General features: G+C 39.6%; 2 protein-coding genes across 6 annotated transcripts in view; both read left to right on the top strand.

Annotated features, from left to right (window-relative positions):
* MPL (MPL proto-oncogene, thrombopoietin receptor) overlaps positions 1-8,609 on the top strand; it is a 30,277-nt gene extending 21,668 nt beyond the window's left edge. For all 4 annotated transcript variants that reach the window (XM_081946836.1, XM_081946835.1, XM_081946837.1 and 1 more), the window contains exons 9-12: positions 4,947-5,103; positions 5,239-5,326; positions 5,567-5,657; positions 6,443-8,609. In XM_081946836.1, coding sequence (XP_081802962.1) covers positions 4,947-5,103; positions 5,239-5,326; positions 5,567-5,657; positions 6,443-6,871 — 765 coding nt within the window. In that variant the 3' untranslated portion in view covers positions 6,872-8,609. The remainder of the gene's footprint in view (positions 1-4,946; positions 5,104-5,238; positions 5,327-5,566; positions 5,658-6,442) is intronic.
* Positions 8,610-10,908: 2,299 nt separating this feature from the next.
* CDC20 (cell division cycle 20) lies at positions 10,909-18,109 on the top strand. 2 transcript variants are annotated; one of them, XM_081946926.1, is made up of 11 exons: positions 10,909-11,057; positions 11,671-11,890; positions 12,116-12,258; positions 12,368-12,464; positions 13,075-13,203; positions 13,407-13,603; positions 13,962-14,056; positions 14,196-14,427; positions 15,008-15,133; positions 15,265-15,382; positions 15,866-18,109. In XM_081946926.1, exons 1-11 carry the CDS (start codon positions 11,019-11,021, stop codon positions 16,036-16,038), a joined length of 1,569 nt encoding a protein of 522 aa, XP_081803052.1. In that variant the 5' UTR covers positions 10,909-11,018; the 3' UTR covers positions 16,039-18,109. The 2 variants fall into 2 exon arrangements, with proteins under 2 accessions (XP_081803052.1, XP_081803053.1); XM_081946927.1 differs by lacking the exon at positions 10,909-11,057 and adding an exon at positions 11,341-11,357.
* The last annotated feature ends 66 nt before the right edge of the window (positions 18,110-18,175 follow it).

Below are 18,175 nucleotides of genomic sequence, written 5' to 3'. Positions count from 1 at the left end.
GAATCATCTGGAATGCTGTGTCCTATTTGGGAACCTCTATGATATCCTTCTTATATCACAAAAAAAAAGGTTACAAAGAGTACTTCATACAGTAGATCCAAATTACAGTCGATCCAACTTAAAAAGAGTAAACATTTCTTTTTGGCAATTGCATGATCAAGGGACATTTTGATGATCATTCAAAGCACCTGAATCACAATCATGTGTCTCCAGGGCAGGGGTGGGTTCCAGCCAGTTTGAACTTCTTCTATAGAAGAGGTTCCACAAATCTACCGTGCCGTTTAGAACTGGTTCCAGCTCCCTCCCCCCGCCTGTCCGCACCACGCTTGCCCTGCCCACCGCTCACTGATTGGCTGACTCACCAATCGCCCTGCCCACCTCTAAGACTCCGATCTAAACCTTAAAGTCTTAAAGCTGTCAAGTTTGAACACCCCTGGGGTTTTTTCCCTAAAGGGTTAGGGGTGCAAGGGTCTTGTAACTTGACAGCTTTAAGACTTGCACACTTCAATGCCAGAGTTCCTGAGCCAACAGGGCTGGAGGAGGAATTCTGAGAGTTGAAGTCCACAAGTCTTAAAGCTGTCAAGTTTGAACACCCCTGGGTTTTTTTCCCCTAAAGGGTTAGGGGTGCAAGGATCTTGTAACTTGACAACTTTAAGACTTGCGTGCTTCAAATGCCAGAGTTTCTGAGCCAACATTTTGGTTGCTAAGCAAGAACGTTTTAAGTGAGTTTCACCACATTTCACAAGTTGGCCATGCCCACCCAGTGACATGGCTGGCAAGCCACTCCAACAAAGCAGGCCACACCTACAGAAGAGGTTCTAAAACATTTTGAAACCCACCACTGCTGCAGGGACACTGTGACCATTATAAGTGGGAACACCAATTGCAAAGTTATTTTTTCAGTGTTGTCATAACTTTGAGTCCCTAAACAGAACAGTCATTAAGCAAGGACTACCTGTAGCCTTAAATTACAGAAAGGTTGATCTCAATTGAAGATTTTTGAAAGCTTCTGGGCAGTAAAGGCAGATTCATACCAGAGGTGGGTTGCTCCCGGTTCGGCCCGGATTAAGCGAACTGGTAGTAGAGGCGCCAGGAGGCTCCGCCCACCTGCATGGATGCTTCTGCTCATGTGCAGAAGTGGTGTGCAGGAGCGCTCCTGAACTGGTAGTAAAATTATTGGCAATCCACCATTGATTCATACCCCCAATTCCTCAGGAATCAAGCCTACTACAGTGTTTGTCTCCCAAGCTTAAGAAGAGAATTCAAAATACCAACCAGCCAATCCATGCTTTTTCTCCAGATGACCAACTGAAGAAAACAAACAAACATCATTGTCCCATTAATAATAGCATAAATACCCTTGCTCCCATACCATAAATAACGGAAATTGCTGTCACTTCCTCACATCCACCTTTTTTACAGTACCTGTATTTCTATGTTATTATTTAACGGTAATGAACTGCAGAAGGGTTTTGACAGGTTTTTGCTATGAGGGAAATTTGCAGCGGAAGGTTGATATGAAAAAAACAATGGAAAATGACCGTTGGCTTACCTGAACGGTCGTTCTCTGGGCGCTGCGGGAGAGTCCAATTTCCTCCTGGATAGAGGAGGACTCTGGGTAATCCAGGGAGGCTGCAGGGGAAGAGGCCTGAAAATTTTTCCCCAGACCCAGTAGGGAATTACACTGCGCTGGGGATCCCTGAGGGAAGACCTCTTGGGGCTGGGGTGAAGGGCTGGGGTCCCTTGATGGCTGCCCAGAGGAGATGGACAATTTCCTGGCCCTCTCAAAGGTTTTTTCAAGGACCTTGTGTCTGCGGGCCTCAGCCTTAGACAAGGCCTTGCCACCTCTGGGGTTTAGTGTTCCCTTCCCCTTGGAACCCTTCACCTGCTCCACTTCCTGTGGATCTGGCCTACTGCGTTTCACAGCGTCCATGGCTTCCTCTGGTGCTCTCTTGGACTTCTCTGCCATCTGCAATCTTGATCAGGAAGCAGCAGATCTGGAGCTGTAGGCCAGTTATAGGCACGAGTGCTGGTTAATGACTGCGCTCCTCTCAGATGTGTCCAAAAGATGGGAGAATGCCCCTAGGGGTCAAACCTCTCCCAGGCCGCTTGTGCTTTCTTCAGTGGGGGAGAAAGATCTTGCCAGCCTCCCAATAAAGGCCAATCCACCCCCGCGGCGTCTATGTGCTGAAGGAGAAGGCAAGAAATGGCCGCCAGAAAAAAGCGCCAAAAACACATCTAAAATGGCCGCCGTGTCTCTCCGGAGCTTACAGGAGCTGTCTGCGGTGTTCCGAGATTGAACTGCATTGAACAGTGTGTTATTCAGTGTCTATTTTTTTTTTCACGGATGGAACTTTTGCAGGGGCTCTCTATTTTTTAAAAAAGAAGAAGAAAGAATTAATCCATTCAGTTCAACCCTTATTATTATATAATAATAAGAGGGTTGTAATAACAGGAGGAAAAGCAGTTACACTGCCACTTAGAGGCTAGAGGCTGGATACATTGTTTTTTCTTCTTTCTCTTTGATCACTTGAGATTCAAGGTTCTTTCAGTTTGTTTACTGACAGTGATAGTAGGAAGAGCACAAGTTGTTTATACAGGTGCCTTTTGGAAGTTCTATCACTAGCTATTGGAGGGAAGACAACATTTTGACTTGAAAGATAATAAATGAACCTGTTTAAAGTTTATTAAAATAGTCTTGAACCCTATAGTGGCAGTGTCTGCAAAATTGAAAGAATGGCTCAGCAGGAAAAAGAAACTGTAACATTGCCAATGATTATGTTTGAAATTCAAAATCTATTAGTTGTGACAGAGAGAATTGGAAAGAGATTAGAGAATATGGAATACAAAACAGAAAAATCCGATGGAGAAACTGAGAATGTTTACCAAATGAAGAAAGTGGAGGACAGAGTTCAAAAGATGGAAGAAAAAAAATGAGCAAAGATATAAGAAAACTGTGGATACTGACAACAAAGTGAGTGTGGTTGGTAATGGCAAGAGCGGAATATGGAAAGGGGAGATAGATGGATTGGAACTCTATCCCAGACTTAAAGCACAGAAGAAGAAAAGAGAGAAAAATTGATGGAGATAAGGAGAGAAATCTTGACAGAAGCACTAGTGATAACCAAAGATAAGCTGATGGAAAGAACAGATGTTGGGTTTCAAGCTTTTATGAGATACGAAAGGAATAACGTGTTGCCAAGATAAGTTTATACAAGATTTATTAAGAAAGTAACTAGAACATTAATGCTACAAATGGCAAGAGATATAAGACTGTACTATTACTGGAAAGATACAGGTTGATGCAATGAATATATATAATAAAAAATTAAGCTAAATTTAGTTTTCTAGTGGTTTGTATAAAATGAAGCGACAATAGCTATAGTTAAATAATGATTAATAATGATAACAATACATATAGAAATATAAGTTTGATAATATGAAATTTTATATAAACAACACATGGAGATTATGAGAGGAGGTTTAAAAGTTTTATCTAGAATATGTTGTAAAGATGTATTGTGATTGGATGATTTTAGGATGATTTAATGGAATGTTCTCATATAATCCTAGATTTTGAATATTATATATATAAAAGGATGTAAAAACAATTATAGTCAAATTAAGGTTGAGATATAATAATTGTGATATACATGAATATAGGTGAATTTAAAATATGCAATTTGATATGAAAAGCAGGTGGTGACTATGGAAGAGATGCATGGAAATACTGTAACCAACTAACACACTTTCTACAATTTGTAATGGAAGATGGTTGGTTTTTTTATATTTGTTTGTCCTTGTTTAAAAACAAATACAAATTGTTTAAAAACAAAAAACAGGACACCAAATCTCTCCAAACAAGCTGATCTACTAGTCTTAGAAAATGCGTAGAAAAAACTAAGGCAACCAGAAGTGTATGACAGCTTAACAAAAGAGGTTTTAAAAGGCTTAAGACTTTTTAAAAAAACTCCCTCCCCTTTTTCAAACATGCCATAACCTAAGGGACAATACTACTACAATGTATACTATAGTAAATGAAGTACAGTATGGGGAGTGTCTCATACAGAGGAAAATCCATGACTTAGTTAGAATAATAGCTAGGTACTGCTGTACAAATAATCTTCAAGTTATTACACAATCGGGACCATAATTTTCAATGGTAAACAAGGCAATAGTTGCACCTGATTTTATGACCTTTTTGCTACAGTTGTTAAGCAGTTGTTAAGTGAATCAGGTGGTTTGAAGCAAATCTGGTTTTTCCATTGACTTTGCTTGTTGGCAGTTGCCTGGGAAGGTCACATGACCCTGAGATGGTGCAACCATTATAAACACATGCCAGTTGCTAAGCATCTGAATTTTAAACACATGCCAGTTGCTAAGCATCTGAATTTGGTCAACATGACCATGTTTATTGTACATGTGAGGGCTACTCACATGTCACTCTTTTCATTGTAACTTCCTTTGCTAAATCGATGGTTGTAGGTAGAGGACAACCTGTTCTGTAGTTTGGGGGGTATGAAACCCAGGAACCTAATTTGTAGATTACAGGTACTCCTCAACCTACAACCACAATTGAACCCAAAATTTGTTAAGTGACAAATTTGTTAAGTGAATTTGTCCCATTTTATGACTTTGCTTGCCACATTTGTTAAGTGAATCACTGCAGTTATTAAATTAGTAACACGGTTGTTAAATGAATCTGGGTTCCCCATTGATTTTGCTTGTCAGAAGGTTGCAAAATGACTCCAACCGTCATAAATATGAGTCTGCTGTCATGCATCTGAATGTAGATCATGTGGCCATTGGGATGCTGCAATGGCCGTAAGTGTGAAAAATGGTCTTAAGCCACTATTTTCAGTGCCACTGAAACTTCAAATTGTCATTAAATGAACTTTGTAAGTCAAGGGCTACCTGCAAACATGATGGGGCCATTTTCTGGGTAGATTCTACAGGTGCAATACTCAAACACCAGTGAAATTCATCTGGCCACCCAGGATCGCTACTGCGTTCAGCTGCGTACCCAGCCAGATGGCCAGAAGTTCCGTGGGGACTGGAGCACCTGGTCAGAATTAGTGTGTATTGAAGTCCCACCTGGTGCAGGTAAGCAACATCAGTGGTGTGTACTGGAGGGAGGTTGCTAGATATGGAGAGAAAATACTTGACAAATGAAACAAAGACTGCTAAGCCTCGGGGAAAGAAGAGCCACAAATTCACCACCCTGTGCTTCCACTTCAGATTCAGTGATTATGATCGTGGCCATTGCACTCTTGCTGTGTGCAGGACTTGTGCTGGGACTGGGCTTCACCTGCCTCTCCAACTACAGGTAACGAAGTTCTGTGAAGCTCAGTCATTGAACAAAAAAGATTGTTTGGTATAGGTGTTATCCTGTGGTGGGATTCAGGCAGTTCGCACCACTTCGGGAGAACCAGTTGTTAACTTTCTGGGCAGTTTGGTGAACTGGTTGTCAGAATAAATCATTAGGGCAGAGAACCAGTTGTTAAATTATTTAAATCCCACCACTGGTGTTATCCTTTTGCAACCATCTGTGTTTCTTTGTTAATAGTAGTGTGAAACAAAAGCTCTGGCCACAGATTCCAGACCTACAACATGTCCTAGATGGATTCTTCAAGGATAATGACAAGCAGCAGCAGCAGGTGAGACTTTCTTTTTATTGTATTACTTCTAATGCAGTAAGTCAGTAGAAGCAGAATTAGGCTCTCTTTTGACTAGAAAAGAAGAACATTCTTGGTTTTTAGCTCCTTCCGATATACTTTTTTGTGAGAAACTTGCATCACTCTGTGGGCATCTGTTCCAGATTTCAGGAATAATATGAGCAAAACCATTTCTCATCTGACTTTTCCAAGATGCAGACTTTTTCAGTTCCATCCGATTTCTGAACTGTGATTATGTGATGATAGAAACAGTATTATGTACAGAAATAAAATGAGGTAGTTAGCTTGTGCCTAGAAGCAGGGATGGGATTCAGCCGATTTGGACAAACTGGTAGTTTCAAAGAGCATTCCCCCCCCCACTCCCCCTCTGTGCTTTCCTGTCCTACATTTCCCTGTGTTTTAGCTCAGCTGATTTGATTGCCGCACATCAGCTGTTTTACTCACAGACACTTACATAGGAGGTAAGTTTTGAAGGTTTAAAAGGTCATTTTTTGAATACTGCACGTTCAAAAATCAGTTATTGAACCAGTTGTTAAACTGATTGCATCCCATCACTGTCTAGAAGTCCCCCTTATTCAGACTACAGCACATGCTAAATTTGGGTAGAACTGTTCAAGATTTTTATCTCTTCCTAGTTGGAATAGTGCTATTTCCTTGTCTTTCACATTATTATTTCAAGCAGATTCCCATTAAAGCAAATGTCAGGGAGAGAGGGAATAATTCAGAGGGCCTTCTGAATTTCTGATTGTTTCTTTCTGAACTTTTAGGCAAACTCTTTATTTTGCAATAAAATGTTGGAGGATGTGCCTTTGACTTGCTTGTTGGAAGTACTATCTGAGAAACCCCTGGAAACAACCAGCTTTGACCCTTTGCTAGATATGAGTTCACCGGAACAGGCAGAATGGGGCAGCCAGCCTTCTTCCCATCAGCACTACATGGTGCTGAGTTCTAATAATCCCCAAAGCAGCCACCATGAAAACGAATACTTTGATGACACAAATGATAATGGAAATGCTTTCCCACAATCCTTGGAACATGATCTGTGTGTAACCTCAGAGCCAATGACTCAAATAACTCCCTTCACCTTGTTGAATGTACCAGCAGAGATTAAAGAAGAAAGAAGGCAGGAAATTTCTGATGACCAAACCACATCTGTCACTGACATTTCAAACCAGACATATTTGCTAATGGGCTGATTGTGTCTATCATTAGAGGATAGCACTATGAGAAATTATTAGGCCCTGTGGAAGTTTGTATACAATACAATACAAACAATTTTCAATTGTAAGGCATCTGTTTAGCCAATACTCTTCAAATCTGTTTCTTATAGACCAACTGAATTTAGCAGCTGATTGTACTAGAGCAGATTGGGCAATTTTTCATGTCCTAAAGCTACCTTGGATTTTTGAAAGGCAATGATGGAAAGTGACTAGAACTGTACTCAGACAGGACTCACTTTGGTTTGAAAGGGGGGAAAATTACACTACAATGTTTCCGTGTTTCTCATTTCAGAATGGCAGGCAATCATACTGCCAAATTCTGATACTGATGGCTGAAGGGTACCATGGGTACTGCCAAAGGATTTGAGGATCTGTGGCCTCAAATTACCAACCCAGGCATTGAATAGCGATGTGGAGTTGAATGTGGAATTTTATCTCAAGACATGTCCACATTGCATCTGGTAACCACAGATCTCCAAAAGCAAAGTGATTCTTCTGCTGAGTCCCAGTGATTTGTATGTCAGCTAAAAAAAAAGCAAGATTTTAAATACTTTTTCCATTTTGAAGAAACATGCAAAGTATGTTTTATGGAAATGATGAAAGGGTTATAGTAATACACCTGCTTAGCATAACCAGAAATGGAGCTAAATAGAAAATGTACCATGCTGAGCACAAAAATACAATTTGTGAGATAAGCACCACTTTTATGTCTAAGTTAGGTCACTATAATATTAGATTTATTTTACTGATTTTAAGTATGGCACGCATTGCTACTGACTTGTACAGATTAGGATTCGCTGTTACTATTTGCATTGCCATGATTGCTTGTAAACAAATGTAATGTTATTTGAATAATGAAACTGCTGTAATTCATGATAGTTCAATGAACTTTTTTTTCATGAGGATCAAATTTAGGTATTAACACAGCACTGATTTACTACAGTTTGTAATGTCAAAAAAGCACTTCTTATCATCTCCAGAGAGGTTTCACCAACCTATTAAAATCCATTTTGCTTTAAAAAGATAATGCTAACCCAATATTTAATGGAATCATTCATGGAGTAAAGGATAAATAAATTCTGTTGGCTTATTCTAGCCAGAACAAGAACTACTTCTGTTCTGATGCTTCCTTGTAACAAGGAAATTAAGTGCATGAGATGTATAATACAGCAATTAATGGCACAGATTCCTGGGCTCCTCAGAAGTGCTTTGGGTCAAACTAACATAAAGCCTCAGAGGACCTTATATAAGCTCCACTTCTGTAAGTAGAAAGTCCACAGAAAGGATCAAAGCAAAGGGTGTTTTTGAATGAAGCAAATGGACAGCTGAATCAGTATTGTAGTCAATGGAATGAACACAGCCACCTGCCATATATTGAAGAAAGCAAAACTCTTCTGACAGGGAAAAATACAAATGGCAGCTATTTGAAGGTGTCACTGTATATATCACTTTTATAATAAAATGTCAGCTAGTGATTTGGAGATGCCAATTCCAATGCCAAGTTGAAGATGTTATATTGAATATAAATGTACTCTCTCGTCGCTTGGAGAGGTTGAAGCGAGGAAAGAAAAGAAACTGGGATCTGAGACTGCATATTGTAAGTATTTCCATTTTCCTTGTGTAAAGATATATTCTGTTAGAACAATGGCAATTATATCTAGTGTAATAACAAATAAACTTAAATTTCTCCAGTTGTCCCAGAAATGTATTTATTAAGAATATAAAGGTTAAAAAAAACCAATGTAAAACCATTCAAAGGCAATCAAAAAGCAATAACGCCTCATTCCCTGGCAAAAACAATCAAACAAGCCATCTCATGGGCTCTATCACTCAAAGCCATGTCTTATGAAAGAGTGTCAGAGAGAACCAATAATCTCTGTGGGGATGATGTTCCACAAGGAGAAGGCAACCATGGAGAAGGCCCTTCTTTGTCCCACTAGATGGACCTCCTTAGGAGAGGGGACCCATAGCATTCCCTGCCTTCATGCTCTGGTGGATCAAGTAGATTTGATTGGGAAAATATGGCCCTTCAAATAACTAGGTCCCAAGCCATGTAGGCCTTTGAAGTGACTACCAGCATCTTGAATTGGACCCCAAAGCAAATCAGCAGCCAATGCGGCTCTCACAGATGAGGACACATATGCACATCTAGGCCTGCACCAAACCATGCACACCATCACATTTTCAACCAATTGAAGCTTCTGGATATTTTTCATGGATGTTTCAATTGTCAAGATGGGAGGGAGGTGACTAGGGCACAGGAGGGAGATGACTAAAAGATGATTAGGTGACTGGAGACTAAAACATATGAAGAACGGTTGCAGGAACTGGGTATGTCTAGTTTAATAGAAAGAAGGACTAGGGGAGACATGATAGCAGTGTTCCAATATCTCAGGGGTTGCCACAAAGAAGAGGGAGTCAAAGTATTCTCCAAAGCACCTGAGGGTAGAACAAGAAGCAATGGGTGGAAACTAATCAAGGAGAGAAGCAACTTAGAAGTTAGGAGAAATTTCCTGACAGTTAGAACAATTAATCAGTGGAACAGCTTGCCTCCAGAAGTTGTGAATGCCCCAACACTGGAAGTCTTTAAGATGATGTTGGATAGCCATCTGTCTGAAACAGTATAGGGTTTCCTGCCTAGGCAGGGGGTTGGACTAGAAGACCTCCAAGGTCCCTTCCAACTCTGCTATTGTATTGTATTGTATTGTATTACTATGGGCAGGAATTATTGGTCCAGGAAAGGGCATAACCGGCACACAACCTGCATTTGCACAAAGGGTGTCCTTAGAGGTGGGTTGCCAATTTCTTTACTACTAATCTGGGTGGGTAGGCACCACTACCAGTTCAGCCAATCCAGGCCGAACCGACAGCAACCCACCTCTGGATCTCCTAGTCAAGACTGCCACCTGCTCTTTGAGCGGGAGTCATGAGTCCAGAACTCCTAGATTATATTGAAATCTTTGAAAATGAATTTTGAAAAATGCATCCAAGATTAAGAGAAGTATGAAATGAACTAATCAAAGCACAAAAGGCAAAACACGGAGCATTTTTGTAAGAATAAAGCTTTAAAAAGTAACATATAGCAAGTCATAATCCTTGTTCATCTATAGTTGGTGAACGACAACTTTCAGCTTCTCTATCAACCCTGCCAGCAAAAGCACCCTGGAAATAATTCAGCAACATCTGAAGGACTGCAGGGCATCTGCCTCAGAGGACTTTTTGTCAGGACCCATTTTTCAAATAGCTGAGGTCAAACTGTATTTGCTAAACAGCTTCTTTCCTGTAGGTACTACCTATTTAGATCTTTCCTGCAAATAGAGGGTGCAGGTGCTGAGATGCTAGTGGTCACCAAAACAACAATAACAACAACAAACCACCAGTTGAACAAATTGACTTTCTGAATTAAAAATCTATTATAGGTCTCCATTTTAGGACCTTACTCCATTCCTTGGAAAACTGAAAAAAAATGTAGATTTATTACCACCCAATTAAGGCTGGAGACCCACAACTTGAGCGCAGGTGAGCTCCACTATCCATAGTGAGGCTTATCTGAGAGGATGCGCAGTATTGTCTGGTATAACGTCTCATAAAAACGAGTCCGTTTCCATAAATCTTGCCATTAACTTTACGAACGCTCTTTTCTGGTCATATAACTTCTTCTCCGATTCCTACCACTAGAATGCTTAAGCAGAAAGGTTTGCAGTTACACCAATGTAAACTAGCAATCAAATAAAAAAGCTATCCCAATGTAACTTGCGTCTTCCGTTTGACCTGCCTCTCGCTAAGCATCGAGCCAAAGCCGTTTGCTTTAGATTTGAGAACGTTGAATATTTTAATTATAGCGTCAAGCGCCATGGAGACGCTTTCCCTCCCCTCCCCACCCCGGGCAGAACATCAGCGAGACCTTCTGCACGCCACTTCCCCCCGTTACGACAATGTAAATCATAAAGGAACCATCCCAGACAACTTAACCATCCAGGGAAACTTTGGGTAGCAAAGCCACACCCCCTTACATTCAAGAGCCAATGAAAGTAAAGGAAGGCGGGCAAGCCGTAAGTCACCAGGCAGACGTTAAGTTCGAAATGGGCCAATAGTTGATCAAAGTGGGAAGTTTAAATCCTGAATGGCGGAAGGAGCCGGAAAAGTTGGAGTCAGAGCAGTGGTAAGTAAGAGGTTCCGCCGAGCCGGATTTTTTTAGGATCCTAAAAGCATTTTTGTTTTTCTTCTGGTTCTCGATTTCTTCCCGTCCTTTAGCATTTCTGCCCAATATCTCTTGCAATGTATTCTGCCGCGGTGCACGAGATGTTCCCCAGCCCCATCCCAGTGTCAGAAACAGGCCCGGAAATATGTATGAGGAAGAAAGCGTGCTGCTTTGAATCGGCAAACCTATCGCAGTAAGAGAAAAATCACTATTTCGCCTTGTTGCGATACGTTTGCTGGTTAAATCTCCAGAAATTAAACCGTTAAGTACAAAGACAGCTCCATCCTGTTGAGCTATTTTCGCCCAGATTGTGGGGCCTTTGCGGGAGGGGTGGGGGAAAGTCAGGTAGAAAGCGAAATATTAAAGAAAAGGAGGGTGGCCTTTTCTTGCCTCTTGTGCTTGTAAGGGCCACATTAGTCACCTGAATCTTATCTGGTTTGTTATTCTGGAATAAGGTTTGTGAACCTATAAGCTATACCCGTGGATGTGGTTGAGTCCATTTATCTGATGTTCTTGCCTTACTCTCCTTATCTGAGATCAACTTACTTTTTCTTCCCTGGCTCTGATTTCACAGCACTGCATCCCTATGGCACAGTTTCTGTTTGAGAGTGATTTGCACGGGCTATTGAAACTTGATGCCCCAATACCAAATGTGCCTCCTGCACGATGGCAGCGTAAGGCTAAGGATGCTGCTGCTCCCAGCACTGGAGCTGCCTCAGATGCCATAGCTCCTTCGCCTATGAAACCAGCTAACAGGCCTCATAGTACCAGCAAGACTCCTTCCAAAACACCAGGTAAGATATGTGTTATAACCAGTATGTAGATCACTGTATGTGATGAAATCAGACATGAAGTTCCAACTCTTTGTTCTCTTCTATTGTCCAATTTGTTCTCCAGTGCTGGAGATAAGCATTAAGATGTTTATCTTAATGACACTGTGAGAAAGCAATAAAGGAATCTTGCTTTCAGGCTAGGAATTATCTGAGGGGATACAGATTAATGAAACCTATGTTTTGCAGGCAAGTCTGGTTCCAAATCACAAAATACTCCAAACAAAACTGGAGGTGATAGATACATCCCTAATCGTAGTGCTATGCAAATGGATGTGGCCAATTTTCTCTTAACCAAAGAGGAATCCTCTGAGGAGACACCCACCAAGAAGGTAAAGAGTTTAAATGTCTGGTACAGTGATGGTCGCACACATTTGTACTTACTGAATTCTGTGATCAAGTACATTATTATTGATTTCTTAGTGTTTCTCCCCCTCTAAGGAGCATCAGAAAGCCTGGGCAATGAATCTTAATGGTTTTGATGTAGAAGAGGCAAAAATCCTGAGACTAAGTGGGAAACCTCAGAATGCCCCTGAAGGTAAGTCTGCATTGGGCTTATTCAACACAAGAGTAAATTGAAAAGTGAAGTGCATGGTGGATTTCCAAATGCATCCCTTGTGGATAAAAGCTCCTATCAATAATAGCTGGCTTTCAAATTGGTATTGCAGCAGTGGTCCATAATCCAGTTCATTCAAATTGATTGTTCTGCTGTTTTGTTTTAATGGGAATTAGTCAAGTCAAGCTGATAGACTTTTTTACAAACTTGTTTTTTATTTATTTATTTTTTGTTTCAAGTTGCTATTTAGAACCAAACTGGAAAAAAAATGCCTTTTTTTTTTGCATTTTCTGAATAACAGCAGTGATGCTAATTTGAATTAGTTTATGTTCAGCTTGTTTTTAAAAAAGAAAACTTGACATTCTCATAATGCAATCCTTCACTGCCCTAGAAAATGAACTCTCTTACATTTTTCTCTAACATATTACCTGTTGGATATATTAAGGTTGATGTGTCTATTGAAATAAATCCAGCTAGTACCCTCTGAGACTCCCACTTCCCAAAATTTTCATTGACCCGGTTAGCTTGGAATTTTAGGAACATTTGAGGTTTTTCTTGATTTATGCTGATAATTATGTTACCTCTTTTCCAGGATACCAGAACAATCTCAAAGTGCTCTATAGCCAGAAGAGCACACCAGGCTCCACAAGGAAGATAAACAGATACATAGCCTCTGTGTCAGAGCGGATTCTAGATGCCCCAGACATTCGAAATGATTACTGTAAGTAACCATGGATTTGGAGTTCAATTTTAGTGAGACTTTGTTCCAAAGTGCAGAGGATACCTATCTCCTCTGCCATATTACAGCTTCCTTATGGCTCCATATTGTATTGGATATGGCTACCATGGAGAGGTAGGAAAGGATTGTATCTTTACTTGACTTGGCTTTTTGCTTCCAAACTAGTGTGTATTGTTCTCATTTAGATCTGAACTTAGTTGATTGGAGCTCCCTCAACTTTTTGGCCGTGGCTCTGGATAAATCAGTATATCTATGGAATTATGATTCCAGAGAAATAATCCAGCTCATGCAAATGGAAAACCCTGATGACTACATCTCTTCTGTTTCATGGATCAGAGAAGGAAATTACCTTGCAATTGGCACAAGTAATGCTGAGGTCCAGGTGAGGTAACTGAGGCTGTATTTAATAACCCAATATTCTGATAATTGGACAGAGAAGAATAAAAAAAATCTTTTAATATCAAAGCAAGTTAAGTTCTCTTTTGGAGGGAAACCTCTGAGAGATATTTGATTTTTAAACCAACATGGACTTGTTACACTTTGGTTTGGAAAACTATAAGCTGCTTTCTTTGATAGTCCTTATGGCGATGATTTGATTGATTTCTCATTTCTACATATCTTAATAAAATAGGTTAATAATAAGTGGGACAGCCTTGTGCATTTTCTCATTTGGGCTGTATTCCATCAGACAATAAAAATGAATAAGATTGGGTATTTGTACTCTGTTTATATTGATTTAGTTATGGGACATCCAGCAGAAAAAGCGTCTACGAAATATGGTCAGTCATTCATCCCGTGTGAGTTCTTTAAGTTGGAACAACTACATCCTCTCCAGGTAATAATTCCTAAGCAATATATCTCATGGACACTGATTGGGAAGAGGCCATATGGCTTATTTTTCACAGTCAAGAAAAAATATATTATATTGGTCTTCTGATACATTTGATATAGAATATGCTAATTTCCCCTAACAGTGGATCACGGACTGGTCACATACATCATCATGATGTCCGTGTGGCAGAACACCATGTGGCAACACTTGCTGGCCATACACAAGAAGTATGTGGACTAAAATGGGCACCTGATGGGCGTTACTTGGCCAGTGGAGGCAATGACAATCTTGTAAACATATGGTCTGTTGCTCAAGGGGACAACTGGTCACCACGTCCTGTGCAAACCTTTACACAACATCAGGGAGCTGTTAAGGTGAGTACATATCTGTATTTAGAGAGTAGACAACATCTTGGTACAAAATTATATGGTATAAAGCTCAATTAATGGTCATTTGGGTAGCTCTTTAACCATGTTCTACAGCTTACAGTGGTCTGAATCCAAACCATGGCAATTTAGGTTCTCTTGGAAACTAGAATCTGTAATGCAGTAAACAAATCTTGATTGTAGATGTGATTTTTAAAGTCCAGAACGGTAGCCACTTTTAAGTTCTGCCAGCATAAGAGTGACCATAGCTTGTAAAGTAACCAAGACAAATTAAAATGATCCATTTTAATAAATCTTCTTAAATGATAGGTAGTTCTTGTTTAGCAATTGTCTCATTTATCAACCATTTGTAGTTATGACTGTAATGAAAAAGTAACTTTACAATCTTCACAGGTCTATAAAACAAAGGCAAACTGAAATAAGACCATAAGCACAATTGCAATTTCACTTAGCAATCTCTTTGCTTAATGGCCCAGTTGCCTCTGCAAAAATGAAGACTATCTGTAGTTTGCAAACACAGTATTTCTAATCACAGAGAATGGTGACAACAGTACACTTTCCCCTTTAGGCTGTGGCTTGGAGTCCATGGCAATCCAATGTGCTGGCTACAGGAGGTGGAACAAGTGATCGCCACATAAGGATCTGGAATGTGTGCTCTGGGAGTTGCCTCAACACAGTAGATGCACAGTCTCAGGTAGGTTTGCTTAATACATTTCAAAGAAAGGTAATGATTATTTCAATACTTTAACATGCTGCATTTTTTTCCACATAAGGTTATATCCAGTCAATATTTTACTTATTGGACACTTTCTCTGGTGTTAATAGGTCTGTGCAGTACTATGGTCTACAAACTATAAAGAACTTGTGTCTGGTCACGGGTTTGCTCAAAACCAGCTGGTAGTGTGGAAATACCCATCTATGTCAAAGGTTACTGAGTTGAAAGGTAAGACCCATTGTGAAAAAACTGCAATTACATCAATGAAGGTACTAAGAAGCCCATGAACATCAATGTGTACCAATAATCCCCCCTGACGCCCAATGGCATCCCTGTCTCACTTTTTAAAGTTTTTTATATAATTACAGGACACTGAGATCAGCACAAATCTTAAAACATACTTACAAAATTGTCTTTTGAGCCCAACAAACTTCCCTCAGGGATAGACTGCATGCTAAGGGCTATTTTGTTGCCTGGTAAATTGATGTTTGAAATTTGGTTGTGCTCGCTGTAGCAGCTCTTTTGTAAAGGTGTGAGATTTTTGTTTTGCTCCTAAATACAAATGTGCCAGTGGCCAAAATGATTGCTTTTCCTGGGTTAGATTTTAATCTACAGGTTATGGTGCTCTATTCCACAAAGAAAAATGCCTATGCCAACTTGAATAGATGACCAACTATCATTTACAGTCATTTGTAAAATATCTTTCCTTAGGTCACACTGCTAGAGTGCTAAGCTTAACTATGAGCCCAGATGGAACCACAGTTGCTTCAGCAGCAGCAGATGAAACCCTGAGGCTTTGGCGCTGCTTTGAGTTGGATCCAGCACGTAAGAAGGAGAAAGAGAGCAGTACTAAAACCAGCATTATCCATCAAGGAATTCGCTGAGTTTCATCCAACCCCCTTCCAATCTATTGCTTTATGTACAGAATTTTAAACTATTAATAAATATTTCACTCTCCTTTAGAAATAGTGGTATATGAATTGATATACGAATCACAAATGGTGTGAATGACTTTAATCGATATTGGCTGTTTGCTAGGACTTGGCTTGCATACCATTGTAATAAAAATAAACTAACTATTGAAGAAAAATAAAGACCAGACTCTCCTCCTGATACAACCGATAATGTTCCTTCTCTAAATCACTCTGGCAGCTTTATTACTAGGCAAACTGTCTTAGTTTTGGCCTTTTCTTGACTTTCGAGGAACAATTTAGCTTCCCTCTTCCACCCCTCTTGAGTTGTGGGACAGATTACTGTAGGTTTCAGAATTGAGAGTTAACCTGAAATATTAGTTTGGGATTGGAAGTATGTTTTCAAGTTGTAATTGAAGCTGTTACCCTCATGCACCTGATGCAAAACCCACATACTATGTAGGATGATTGTGGTAGTTTATCAACCTCCAGATGCAACATCCTGTTAACGGACCAACAATTGTATTGGGAAATATGTAACTAGCAATTTTGCTTGCAAACTATTGTTGCCTTACCAAACAGATAGATATTGCATATTTGCTTAGCTGAACCCGGTGATTTTACTGAACTATGTGTGCTGATATTTAAGACTGCTTTTCCAAAACTATTTTCTTTGAAATCAGCCTCAGCAGTTATGGAATAGTTTATCCTGAGAGTTAATCCTTCTGCTTCTTTGTTATTTCTCGCACTTCTTTTAAACTCAAGGCATTCCAATATCCCAAATGCTGAGTGAATTTGGCCTACTGTGGTTTTTTTTAGCCTCAATCAAATCACCTGTAATCTGAACAGTCCTACAAATGATTTTATTGCCTTCTGATTGAGTGGAAGTTGTGAAAAGCCAAGCCTAATCAAGATCAATGTTAGCCTCAGCTCATCTTTGCCAAGCACTGGCACTTTTCCATGATTCTTGGGTCTTACGAAAAAATGATGAAAATGATCTGTTCTAAGTAATCAAAATGACAGTAGAGGTTATTAGACAATTGCCATTTTAGCAGTAAAATCTGTAGTTAACTATTTTGATAACTGGTTGGGAGTCGGCCAGTGTACAAATTTAATAAATAAAACGATGCAGTAAGATAATTCATATTACATGAATAAAATACATTTTAATATTCAGGAGTTGGTCCTTCATCATTAGGGCAAATAAACCATTAATATTTCAGGCTTATTTTGAATGTAGCCTACTACAGTTATATTATGAAATCTATCCATAGTTGTAACTAAGTGAAGCTGATTGTGCCCAAGAAGATGTAAACACTTCTCTTCCCATATGTGATAGAGTTCTCTTTTGGATTTCATACAGGTAGTCCTTGATTTAGGATTGAAAATACAATGGGCCTGGAATGGGTTCTTTACAGCCTGTTAAGCATGTCTGCCCATCCTAAAATATGCCATATACAGCCTTACAGTCACATGACTCTTTCATAAGACATATATGATCACAATCCTGATCACAGTTTGCTAATATTTCCTGCAAAAACTTTCAGAGGAATAGGTTCACTTGACCACACTGTTCACTTAACGATTTGTATACTGACAGTGATTTACCTAATGACCATAAAAATGTAAAATTGGGTACAGTCACGGGTGCCTCCACCTACATGACAATTCTTGGCCATAAATCAATCCCAATTGCACTTGTAAGTCAAGGACTACCTGAATGCCTACACCAGTCCTGTAGCAAGCTAATGGAGACTATATTGAAGCCTTATTAACTAGTCTAAGCAAACAATTCTGATACCTACTCATTCAGAAAACTGCAGATAATCACACTCAAAATTTAGAGCAGTTAACTGTATATCCTATTTAGAAGGCACATGGCTATTCAAAAATGCACCACATCAGAAATACACTATGGTAATATGAATGTTATGTGACTGAAAAATACTAAAATCAGCACTTGTAAAAACGCTGAAAAAAATAACTCCATAAAGGCTTGTTCATTAGATTTCATGCAAACCAATGATTCGTAGGACAGAAATTTACTTCAGGTTTACAAAAAGAGCATTTTAGAATGGGTAAGCTATTCTGTCTAATTTGGAAACAGTGT

The sequence above is a fragment of the Natrix helvetica genome (genome assembly GCF_964273705.1).
Source record: "Natrix helvetica genome assembly, chromosome: 3".
NCBI lineage: Eukaryota > Metazoa > Chordata > Lepidosauria > Squamata > Natricidae > Natrix > Natrix helvetica.
The sequence above is the reverse complement of the archived record's forward strand: the minus strand, read 5'-3'. Positions and strand labels throughout refer to the sequence as shown.

What these genes read in the sequence shown, in the direction of transcription:
- CDC20 (XM_081946926.1), top strand. Translation starts at nt 11,019, where the DNA reads ATGGCGGAAGGAGCCGGAAAAGTTGGAGTCAGAGCAGTG. An exon ending in AGGAGACACCCACCAAGAAG is followed by an intron (nt 12,259 to 12,367) that starts GTAAAGAGTTTA and finishes TCCCCCTCTAAG; the next exon opens with GAGCATCAGAAAGCCTGGGC. An exon ending in AAAGGTTACTGAGTTGAAAG is followed by an intron (nt 15,383 to 15,865) that starts GTAAGACCCATT and finishes ATCTTTCCTTAG; the next exon opens with GTCACACTGCTAGAGTGCTA.